Source organism: Neovison vison, chromosome 4, assembly GCF_020171115.1.
Source record: "Neovison vison isolate M4711 chromosome 4, ASM_NN_V1, whole genome shotgun sequence".
Classification (NCBI taxonomy): domain Eukaryota; kingdom Metazoa; phylum Chordata; class Mammalia; order Carnivora; family Mustelidae; genus Neogale; species Neogale vison.
In genome coordinates, this window is record NC_058094.1 from 28,629,738 (window position 1) to 28,641,438 (window position 11,701).

General features: G+C 44.4%; 1 protein-coding gene across 2 annotated transcripts; it reads left to right on the forward strand.

Moving 5' to 3' along the window:
* The first annotated feature begins 2,168 nt into the window (after nucleotides 1-2,168).
* On the forward strand, nucleotides 2,169-10,858 carry KCNV1 (potassium voltage-gated channel modifier subfamily V member 1). 2 transcript variants are annotated; one of them, XM_044245072.1, is made up of 5 exons: nucleotides 2,169-2,375; nucleotides 2,777-3,047; nucleotides 3,909-4,052; nucleotides 5,030-5,559; nucleotides 8,774-10,858. In XM_044245072.1, the coding sequence occupies exons 2-5, from the start codon at nucleotides 2,845-2,847 to the stop codon at nucleotides 9,283-9,285; spliced, it is 1,389 nt and encodes a 462-aa protein (XP_044101007.1). In that variant the 5' UTR covers nucleotides 2,169-2,375; nucleotides 2,777-2,844; the 3' UTR covers nucleotides 9,286-10,858. The 2 variants fall into 2 exon arrangements, with proteins under 2 accessions (XP_044101007.1, XP_044101006.1); XM_044245071.1 differs by lacking the exons at nucleotides 2,169-2,375; nucleotides 2,777-3,047 and having other exon boundaries at nucleotides 3,575-4,052.
* Nucleotides 10,859-11,701: the final 843 nt, after the last annotated feature.

The following is an 11,701-nucleotide window of genomic DNA, read 5'->3' on the forward strand; positions in this document are numbered from 1 at the left end:
TCTGACAGACAGAGATCACAAGTAGGCAGAGAGGCAGACAGAGAGAGAGGGGGAAGCAGGCTCCCCGCTGAGCAGAGAGCCTGATGCGGGGCTTGATCCCAGGACCCTGAGATCATGACCTGAGCCGAAGGCAGAGGCTTTAACCCACTGAGCCACCCAGGCGCCCAGGCAGACATTTTCATTACCCAAGAGATTCTATATTTTAAAATGGGTCATTTGTGCTTATATATTCCCAGTTAATGAGTCATCATGTCTCTAGTTATGATTATTTTATTTTGTGGAAATTGTTTCAATCACCACTGTAGCCCAGTTGAAAATTTTAGGCTCTTAGCAGGTGAGATGAAATCTGGAGTTGTAAAGATCCCAGTTTTGATCCCTTCATATAGTTCTTCACATATTCACTATGAAACTGGAAAAGTGCCTTAGTGCCTGTGAGCCTCCAAGCTGAGATCTGTAACTAAGCAAGACATTACTTCATGGGATCATTGTAAGAATTCAGATGCTTAGCTTGGGCTTTCCACTTAGAAGGTGGTTATTGTTACAATTCCTTCTACAGGATACCGCAAACCACAACTTAAGTCTAGGGTCCTGGTGGCAGTGAAGGAGACCTGCAAGACTCAGTCACCATTTGTTAACTAACCTCCAAGTTACTGGAGCTGTTAATCCAAGTTGTTAACTAACCATTTGTTAACTAACCTCCTTACCTGTCCAAGATTTCCCTTCTCATTGAGAGCTGTCATTCTCCTCCCAAAGCGTTCCTCCTTCTTCACCACCATCTGTAAATCTAGGGTAGGCCTTTAATGTTAATCATTTGACGCGTTATTTACAGGAAGGTATGAAAAAGGCTTAACGGAACTGTAGACTTTTGCCCTTTTCAAGGGCCAAATAATTGACAACAGAGATGCTGGGGGGTTTTCTTCCTGTGTAAGAGAAGCTTGGCTACCCTAAATAAATTAATAAAGAACCCAAATGTAATGATGAAGTATTTACCAGGGTAATTTTAACTCCTCCCTATTTTCTATTAAAGAAGCAAAAGTTAACCTTCCAAAAGAACCATAACCTATAAATACTATACAGGTGTTGTTTTTTGTTTGTTCTTTTTTTTTTTTTTTTTTTAAATTTTTGCTGAAGTTGCTCTTCATCCTCACAGGAAAAAAAACTTCATTTCCATAAGGACAAGGATCTTGTCTGTTCTTCTTCGTGGATCCATCTGAAGCACCTGGAACAGTGTCTGGTACATGGGGGATGCTCAGTAAACATTTGTTGAGAGATCAGGAAAAATACATCCTTAAACTCCTGCCCTCCTTTAGAAATGTGCAAAAATAGATTAAAAAGTAAATAAAAGCAAACATGCTTTATTTGAAAGTCACACACAAAGGAGATGTCCCAAGCATTGTGTTTATGACTACAGCCTTTGATAAGTAGTCCTGCGTTTGAATTTGGGCTGTACGACCCTAAATAAATCACTTAATTTCTCTGTTTTGCCTCAATATCCTTATTCTGTAGAATGGGTATGCTGCTACCTCCTAGTATTGTTATTATGATTAAATAAGGAGCTGAATGAGTAAAAAGGCCTACAAAATTTCCTGACATAAAATAAGCCCCAAGTGAGCCTTGGGTGTTTTTTTTGAAACATGAAATTTTGCTAAGGAAGGCACTGAGGCCCACGAAGTAAATCACAGCTGGAGGTCCCACAGGCATCCGGCCAAGCCAGAACCAAACAGCCTGGTTTCGATTCAGTTTATGAAAGTTTTTCCCACTGTACTAAGCTCCCTGCTCATCTCTTTATATATGGTCTCTAAAACTACTTGCAAAAAGAAAAAGATGTGTGCTTCACACTTTCTCGCAAAGACTTTTCGAAAAATGCAAGATTCCCAGATGCTTGCTGGAAATATTGAGAAAACCCTGAACCATGCCACACAAAGCAGTTACTCTAACTACCCTAATCCTGAGTTTCGCAGACTTATGGAAAATTTATGTTCTTGAGCGTGTGTGAACACACAGCTCAGGCAAACGGGAATCCAAACAGCAATCCTTGAGGTGTCTTCAGGATGAATATAATATTCAGAGTCACCGAGTGCTTCTTTTCCTCCTCCGGTCTCACCTCCCTCGGCTCACAGCATTCCCCACAGCTGGTGCTGGAAACCGCGAACTGCTCGCTAGTGCGGGCGGGGGCGGCCGAGGGGCCGGAGCCGGAGGCGGTGGAGATGAGGCGAGTCTGAGCAACGAGCGCAGCGCCGGCGCCGAGCTCAGCCTGGAACACAGGCTTCCCGGACCTGTCGAGTCAGACCTCACGTGCACACCAGGAGATCTAAGCAAGGCCACCTAACCAGCCGCGGCCTCCGAGCGCCGCGCAGATGTGCGGGGAGCGGAAGGTGAGTCACCCTGCCCTCCTCCCCACCCCCGCCCCGTGTCCAACAGGTTGGACGGGGCGCGACTCCAAGGGGCCCGGTGGGCACACCTCTAGGCTCACCTGGGCACCGCGCTCGGCTGCTCCCTTTACCGTGTCGGCGTTACTATTTAAACTCCTGCCCCAGCCCACGCCTTGTTCTATTCCTTGTCTTTTTGCCTTCCCTTCTAAAAGGAGAGCTCCGCTCTGTGCCGGAGAACAAGCCCAGAACGCCTGCTTTCTGGGAAACTTAGGCCGGAAGAAATGGCTAAACCCAAGGGCGCAAAGTGCCTCGATACTCGGCGGCAAACGGTGATCCCTAGTCCTTAGTCACTCACTGGGACTTCAGTTAAAAGTCAAAACCAATTATCCTTATTCCTCAACCAGGAGGTCGAAACCAGAGGGAGGGAGGAGAAAATAGAGCGTGAGTGACAATCAGACCTGAATGAGAATGAATGGGAGCAGATGATGTGGCCCCCTCGCCCTGGGCACCCTCCGCCACGTGCTCACGCCCCCAGCGACCGCTCCCGGGGAGGCCTCTGAAGCTGCCGCAGGAAAAGACGACGGAGGAATACGGAGCCTCAAGTTGGAGAGAACTCAGACCCGGCTACCACTTCCCCTGCTTTCTGAACTTTTCCTCTTGGTCTCCTGGGCTGGAGTGAGTCTTACCACCACCCCCGCCCCTGGCCGCGGTTCGTTCCCCCCAGAGTCATCCTATCCACCCCCCCGCCCCCAGACCTCCTACCTCTCCCTCCCCGCCCGCACCACCCCTCGGTAGAGGAGCATTGAATCCGTACACCTCCCGGGCAGGGAATCTCCAGCATAAACTTAGTAGGGGTCGGGGCGTGGGGGGGGGGCGGGGGGCGTGAGTCCGGGAAGGGCTTCGGCGCCCGGCAGGGTGCCCCGGGACTGTCCCCGCCTAGACCGCGTCTGAGCTTCCCCCCAGCCTGGCGCGACCCTTCAGCCCCGGCGCCCAGGCCCCCGAGCGCCGCGATCGCGCACTCGCCGCGCCCTAGCGGCCACAGGCGGAACGAGCACAGGGGGTGGAGAGTGGAAGGGTGCGCGGGCGGGAGGCACCCCCCTCGGGAGTCAGGGAAATCCCGGCTGCCACCAGGGGCCGTGCCACCACCCTCGCCGGACCCAGGCTTCCGGCGCGCCCCCCAACTTTGTGGCGCCCTCACACAGCGGCGGCGGGGATGGAGCTGCCTCCCCGAGGGCGGGCGCCGCCGGACTCGCCGCTGGACAGCTGCTCCCTGACCTCGCTGGACTCCAGCGTTTTCTGCAGCGAGGGTGAAGGGGAGCCCCTGGCGCTCGGGGACTGCTTCACGGTCAACGTGGGCGGCAGCCGCTTCGTGCTCTCGCAGCAGGCGCTGTCCTGCTTCCCGCACACGCGCCTTGGCAAGCTGGCGGTGGTGGTGGCCTCGTGCCGCCGCCCCGGGGCCCTGACCGCCGTGCCCAGCCCCCTGGAGTTCTGCGACGATGCCAACCCCGTGGACAACGAGTACTTCTTCGACCGCAGCTCGCAAGCATTCCGCTACGTCTTGCACTACTACCGCACCGGCCGCCTGCACGTCATGGAGCAGCTGTGCGCGCTCTCCTTCCTTCAGGAGATCCAGTACTGGGGCATCGACGAGCTCAGCATCGACTCCTGCTGCAGGGACAGGTACCCGAGAGGCGCGCGGTGGCTGGGCGGGGAGGCGGGCGCAGCGGGGGAGAGGGCGGCAGAGGTAAGATAGGAGCTTCACACAAGCCTCTCTGGATCCAGGCCTCAGAGTACCTGAGGCCATTTCTGAGCTGTTTAAGGTGGGGTGGCAATGAGGTCTGGAAAGCGTCAGAGCCACCTTTGGACTGGAACTTTTGGAACCTCTTCCTTTTTTGAATGAACGTGTGCCGATTCGTTTTGAAGGTAAAGGAGGTCAGGCCTGAAATAAATATTTGATGATGGAATAAATGAGTCAGAAAAGCTGCAATCCAAAAGATGCATGTATAGAGATGGAGGTCTCTATCATTTATCATTTATCATTTATCAGAGCTAGAACACTAGGGAGCTTTATCATGTATCAGACCTAGAACACTAACTCTATGTTCTTTTTATTTCTTTATTCTTTTTTGACTTTTTTTTATATTCAGTTAGCCAACGTATAATACATCATTTGTTTTTGAAGAACAGTCACTTTAAACTTGGAGGGAGAACTGCTTTAAATACAGGAGATAAAAAATTGGTTCCTTGACTGGGAATGTTTGTGGGACTTTGATGATGACTTTGCTGTTATCTTGCTATTGGTGCTAGTTCTTCATGAACTAAGTTGTAATGTAAGTTTCCATTACACACACAAAAGTTCCATATGGCAAACTTACGTTCTTGTTACAAGAAAAATGGGTAATAAAATGCATTAAAGTAGATTTGTTGTATATAAATCCTCTTGTATAAACTTCCACCAAGAAAGGGTCATTTTAAAAATAATAATCCTGAACAAATTTTAAGTACTGTGGGAAGGAGACAGCCTGGGTAAAATATGAATGGACATTTCCTGCATTTTACTAACATAAAAAGCATGACCTCACTGCTAAGTTTAATTTTCTTTTAACATCTATATTTTTGAAAAGTTAGATTAATCACCAAGTTGTTTTCTCTAAAAGATACTTCAGAAGAAAGGAGCTGAGTGAAACGTTAGACTTTAAGAAGGACACAGAAGACCAGGAAAGTCAACATGAGAGTGAACAGGACTTCTCCCAAGGACCTTGTCCCACTGTCCGGCAGAAGCTCTGGAACATCCTGGAGAAACCTGGATCTTCCACAGCTGCTCGAATCTTTGGGGTCATCTCCATCATCTTTGTGGTGGTGTCCATCGTCAACATGGCCCTGATGTCAGCTGAATTAAGCTGGCTGGACCTGCAGCTGCTGGAAATCCTGGAGTACGTGTGTATTAGCTGGTTCACCGGGGAGTTTGTCCTCCGCTTCCTGTGCGTGCGGGACAGGTGCCGCTTCCTGAGAAAGGTGCCGAACATCATAGACCTCCTAGCCATCTTGCCCTTCTACATCACACTTCTGGTAGAGAGCCTGAGTGGGAGCCAGACGACACAGGAGCTGGAAAATGTGGGACGCATTGTGCAGGTGTTGAGGCTGCTCAGGGCTCTCCGCATGCTAAAGCTGGGCAGACATTCCACAGGTATTCAAATTTCAGTGATGCTTTTTAATTTGCCATTGTTTGTAATCATTAGTGCTTGACTACATAGTCCAAGAGAAGTGACTGTGAATTGATACTCTGAATTACCAACTCCCATCCTTTACCCAGCCAGGATCTCCAAAAAAGTGTTGGGAAGCAAAATCCTGAAGTTGTTATCAGGTATAGAGGAGAAGATATCTCTCCCACTCCTTCTCTCCATAAGACAAGTGAAAAACAGTTTGACTGCTTGTTAACCTCGATTTTTTTACCCAGTGCTCAGAAGTTGTACAAAAATTAAAGATACTCTGCCTGTAGAAGGTTCTAGATAAAATATGCATAAACAGCATATAAAGAGATGCATAAATTATTCATGATATATAGGTACATAAGCCAGTTTCTCTTCTGTGTCCAAGGAAAGGCTTACCCCACACATTCCTGGGCAAAAAATAAAGTCAGCCTTGTAGGGCTTTCTTCAGCCATGCGGAAAGTGCGATGACCAGGCACTGGTGGCCATCCCATAATTTTTGAAGAGACAATGGATATATTTGCTTTGGAAGAAAGCTGAAGACACTGATTAAATGCTTTAATGCTTTAGTTAGTATCTGAGAATTTTCTTGTCCGTAAACCTGGATACATGAGAGAGATGGTAACAGGAATTCCTTAAAATCTAATGAAAATCTAATGAACGCTCTCCCTAGAGAAATCCCCACACAACACTCAGTTGTGCATGAAAGTTAGAGTCAAGGTCTGGGGTGGTCACACAAATCCACTAAGGATGATTCTTGAGTTCCTAAGGGCAAGAATTCTCAGTGGCTGTTGGATGTTCTGGAGTTCCCTTGTGTTAGATTTTAATGAAAATAAGAACCCTTTGAAAAGCTTGTTAACAAGCAAATTCTGAGCCCCAATCTGTGAAGAGACAGATTTTAATATTTGGGGGTGGGTTGAAGAGCATACATTTTAACAGGCTCGCAAGGGATTTTGGTGGACTACACTTTAGAAAAAACTGGAGTAGGAGGATACTGTGTTAAGACGGTACATATTAACGCAATACACAAAATACAAGTAATTTAGCTAGAAAGTGCCATTACCACCTTATTTCCCTAAATATATGCCTGACTGGTCACCTAAACGAGGTTGAGGTCATTGTCTCTCCCTATTCATATAGGGAGAACTTAACTTCAAATGTGTTTTTTCCCCACATGTCTGAGGTAATTAGGACTTCTCCTAACATCATTTTGGTAGTGTATTTTCCTAGCTAGTCTCACAGAGCAGGGATTTGATAATGGGGTTTCCAACAACTTTTAGAAGTACCACTCTTTGTTTTCTGACACACATAATAGGATGCTTTCTCCTAGTATTTATAAACTCCTTACAAGATTCGATTTAAAAACACCCAGTGAAGACTACATTTTTTCCCAAAAGAAAATAATAGTAATTTACACCATGTCACCTCTTCAAAGTTTTTTTTTTTAGTTCCAAAGCAGTACAAAGTATTAATAAAGCCTTAATTTATTGAAAGGATATGAACGCTTACATAAATATTTGACAATTTTATGTTGTGCATCACATTTAGCAATATATAGACATTGATGACATATTTCCCTATGTATTAACTATAAACACAAGTTGAGAGGTATTCTAGAATAACAGGACAATGGTGGGCCAGAGAGCTAAAGTGTAAATCCTGGCTGTGTAGCTTTGGACTAGACATGCCACTTCTCTCTGTCTCAGTCTCCTCATCAGGAAAATGGCATAATAATTGCATCAATCTCATATTGTTTTTTGAGTATTATCTGAGTTAATAGGTGTAGCATACAGAAATTCCAACCACTTTGTGTTTCTTTACAAAATTATTTAGAACATTTCATCTTGAAATGAAAACAGTCTACTAAAGACTGCTTTTTCTCATGCTGTCAATATATTTCAGAAATGCAATTCAATGTAGACACATCAAGGCCAGTTTCCTAAAAGATATTCTAAAAAAAAAAAAAAAAATCTTTTGAAGTTAAATGTCAAAATTAATGTTCCTTAATCTTTAAAAATAGCTGGTAAATAATTTAAGAATATCTTAAAGTTTTAAGAGCAAAATTTAAAAATAATGAGAGCACAAATGGAATTTTAATGCAATTTCAAATACTCGCTAGTGAATAAAAATTAAAATGATTCTAAAAGGTATTACTCTGACCTTCAGAGACAGCCTGACCTTCAGGCTGATATGACTTCAAAATTTTTAGCAGTGTTTGTGAAATCTGATGCCGGGGGAGATGCCATTTTCAAACTCTAGTCCCATGATGAGCTCATCTGACTCTCCTTAGGGCTGAGTTTCTCTGGAGATGGGATTGGACTCTCTTGGGTATCACATAGGAGTAGGGAACGCAGCAGTGCCTCATAGTGAGTGAATTTCCTAGTAGCTTCAGACCCCCATACCTTTTCGCAGTGAAAGAATAATCTGTATTCAGATCTATCTCCTTACAGAAAAGCAGAAATCCTATGTACTCCAGGGAAATGCTTCCCTATAGCTTTGGTACTATGGGTGTGAATTTCAGTGCATGTCTCAGGAGTTCAGGAATCCCTCCTGATAAGCCTTTAAGATGCCCTGTGGACGGTGAACGTGGTCTCATGTCAGTGCGGTCACTGAAGCCTAACTTGTTCCTGCCGGTTCACTTCCTTCTCCTGGTGGACACTCTTTACTGCTTCTGGCTCTCAGACAGCAATGCCCTGATTATGTTCAGCTTCGTTAGGAGGGTGAATAAAGCAGACACATAAAATGTAAGGACACAGCATTAAACTGTGTGCCAAAGTGATGCACGGAAAAGCAGGCCTGGCCAAGTGAGCCCTCCACGTGCCACGTGGCAGTGGACTAAAATGTCATTCCTGCCATCATCCCCTGCCTGCCTTGTAACCTCATCTGTCACCTTTTGTGGGTGTTTCCATAGTAGGTGTTTAGTAAATGTATAAGTAGATGAATGAATCAAACTAGATTTCTTTCTATCCTTTGCAATCGGGCCCCACCAATGAGACTATGAGCTCCCCGAAGGAAAAGATTATGGTGTATCATCTCGGTATCCCCAGAACACTGCCCAATGCTGGAGACATGTTAGATGTGAAATGCATGTTTGTGGGCGGAGATCCGGGCAGGAGAGGGGAAGAAAGGGAAATGGAAGGTGGCGAGGGGAGGAAGGGGCGCCAGTGACTGACGACAGTTGTTCTATTCCAGGATTACGCTCCCTTGGGATGACAATCACCCAGTGTTACGAAGAAGTCGGCCTACTGCTCCTATTTCTGTCTGTGGGAATTTCTATATTTTCAACTGTGGAATATTTTGCTGAGCAAAGCATTCCTGACACAACCTTCACAAGTGTCCCTTGTGCATGGTGGTGGGCTACAACATCCATGACCACCGTGGGCTACGGGGACATTAGACCAGACACCACCACGGGCAAAATCGTGGCCTTCATGTGTATATTATCAGGAATCCTTGTCTTGGCCTTGCCTATCGCCATTATTAACGACCGCTTCTCCGCTTGCTACTTCACCTTAAAGCTGAAGGAAGCAGCCGTCAGACAGCGGGAAGCTCTGAAGAAACTCACCAAGAATATAGCCACCGATTCCTATATCAGCGTTAACTTGAGGGATGTCTATGCCCGGAGCATCATGGAGATGCTTCGGTTAAAAGGCAGAGAAAGGGCAAGTACTAGGAGCAGTGGGGGCGATGATTTCTGGTTTTGAATTCACTTTCCATTTATGTACAAAAGCTTGTGTACAACTACACCCAACTGATAAAGTCTTGACATGGATGTCTGTGTACTGTTGAAGAGTCTCTTTTGAGTATCACCCGTGTTAGTTTTTACTGATACATTGCTTGGTCTGCTAGAATAGTTCATGCCCCCCAAACCAAGTGCACACTGAGTCTCACCACTGGTCATTTAACACAACCCAATACAAGGAGGCCAAATGTTTGAATCGTCAACTAGAAATTAAGGGTGTAATACAAACCACAAAGTTTAAAGCTTTACGTATCACTGATTTTAGAAGTTCTTTGCATCACTAATTTAAAGAGAATGGGAGTTAAGCTGCGTAGCCCAGAGCAAAAATAAGTGAATATTTAGGAACATCCTGAACGACTTGGCTATTTAAAGACCTTCTCCAAGTAAATAAATCAGTCCTTTCTCTATCAGTTAAAGCTGTTAAATACAACAATTCTCTTTGCAAGCAAAAATCCCCATTTGACGGCCATAGATGGTGACCCTGTCTTCTCTCTGGTACAAACCCCTGTTCACAGAGGGACTAAGTTCTGATTCCCATTGTTACCATCTGAAGTGGGAACCCCCAAACTGCTTAGCCCACAGCAGAAGACGCTGTATAGAGACTTCGAGAACTGTGCCTTCTCATCCTCCCCACTGATTGCATTCCTGTAGCCTACGTCAGGCGTCTTCCGCATCCCTGGGAAAGCAGAGGGTCTTCAAAAATCTCTTTATTGATGTGGTGTTCAAATTGTCTTTAAAATCACAAATATAAAAATGTGAAGTAGTGAACATCCTAAATATAGATACTGAAATTATTACATAGTCTTATTTCATAAAATGAGAATGATATGTTGAATGATACCACCGGTTGAACTGGAAGATGTTTTATTTTTTAACAAAAAATAATCATAGCTCTCTGAGTGCTGGGGCAGGCAGCAAATGTTCAGACTGCATCCGTGATAATGATAAAATTCATGGACATTCTGTTATATGATTAAAACCCAAAGTTCTACACCTAAGAATTAGTTTATGATTCCCAATAGTCTAGTGGAGGAGATTTTAAAAACTAATACCTGCATTTTCAGTGTGTTTAATAGTGCCTCCAAGGGGATGAAATTGGTTCTTGGGGGCAAAAATATCAGTCCCTTTATTCATAAAACAGATATATACATGCAGTACACGAACAGATACATAGAGTATATCTATGGTGTTAAAATCTCGTGGGGTGGAAAATTAGAGGAAAAAATGCCTTGGAGGCTCTTTGCCAGGGTTAGATGGTGCTAAGAAATACACATTGAGAAATACTGCTTTAATATATGGCTACACCATAGCTCACCAAGTCTATTTAAAACACCCTATTGTATTATGAACCACAAAAAAAGAGGTAAGGAAAAAAGGAAGAAAGGGAGGGAGAAGGAAGGAAGGGGAAGGGAGGGAGGAAAGAGGAGAGAAGCCATTCAATTATAAGAGGCCATCGATTATAAAATGCATCCAGATTTTGGATATGTAAAAATTTTAAATATGCATCTTAAATCAATAAAATATCATATATACTACCTCCGGTTTTCTGGTATGCATGCTTAAGCTCTGAAAACATTTTCAGTGATGTCATGAGTTTCAGATTGTATGCTAAAACATTTTAATCCACTTGGCTTATTTCCACTTCTCCCAAATATTATGAAAGATTTAGGAGTTATGAATGGTAATAAAATAAATATTTTCCCTCTTACACAATTCACAGGTGCTGGAGTATAGCATAGGGCCACTAATTCTAGTATAAATTCCATCCATAGTCTAAAGATGAAACAGAAGTTAGGTATAGAAGCCAAACTTTCTGTGGCTTCTCTAGAACTCTCCCCATTAAGAATAGTTGCTCTGATCCAGGTCTGTGTTCTATACTCATTGTGTATGATATCATTAATCCCAAAATATCCCTATTAAACAATTATTATTATACTATTATAAGTATTAGTTTATTATATTTATTCATTCAACAAATATTTATTTAGGACCCATCTGTGGGCTGGGCACTGGAGATTCTTAAACCAGACTAAGTCCTATTCTCTTATATTTAATATTCTATCTGAGGGATTGAGGCGAACACAGATGGTAGACTGAGATATAAGAAGGTAAAATAACCTGCCTAAATTCACACACTCCACATACTGGTGACAGAGTCCGGAATGAACCCCAATCTGCTGGACCCCAAAAAAGATACTCCTGAAAGTCATATTATAGATTTCATTATTCCCACACTGCCTGTGGATAGGGATTCATTTCATAGCCAGGCAAGCCAATTTCTTGTGGATAGAGAAGTTGCCTTAAGAAAAATTTCAGCTTATTCTCGGAGGTGGAATGGTGCTTATAAGGAAGAGCTATTGCCATGCTTTACAGCCATT

Excerpts from the sequence above, each read along its gene's own strand:
- KCNV1 (XM_044245071.1), top strand. The coding sequence starts at position 3,586 with ATGGAGCTGCCTCCCCGAGGGCGGGCGCCGCCGGACTCGCCGCTGGAC. Across the intron at positions 4,053-5,029 it reads GACTCCTGCTGCAGGGACAG|ATACTTCAGAAGAAAGGAGC; the intron begins GTACCCGAGAGG and ends TTTCTCTAAAAG. Across the intron at positions 5,560-8,773 it reads GCTGGGCAGACATTCCACAG|GATTACGCTCCCTTGGGATG; the intron begins GTATTCAAATTT and ends GTTCTATTCCAG.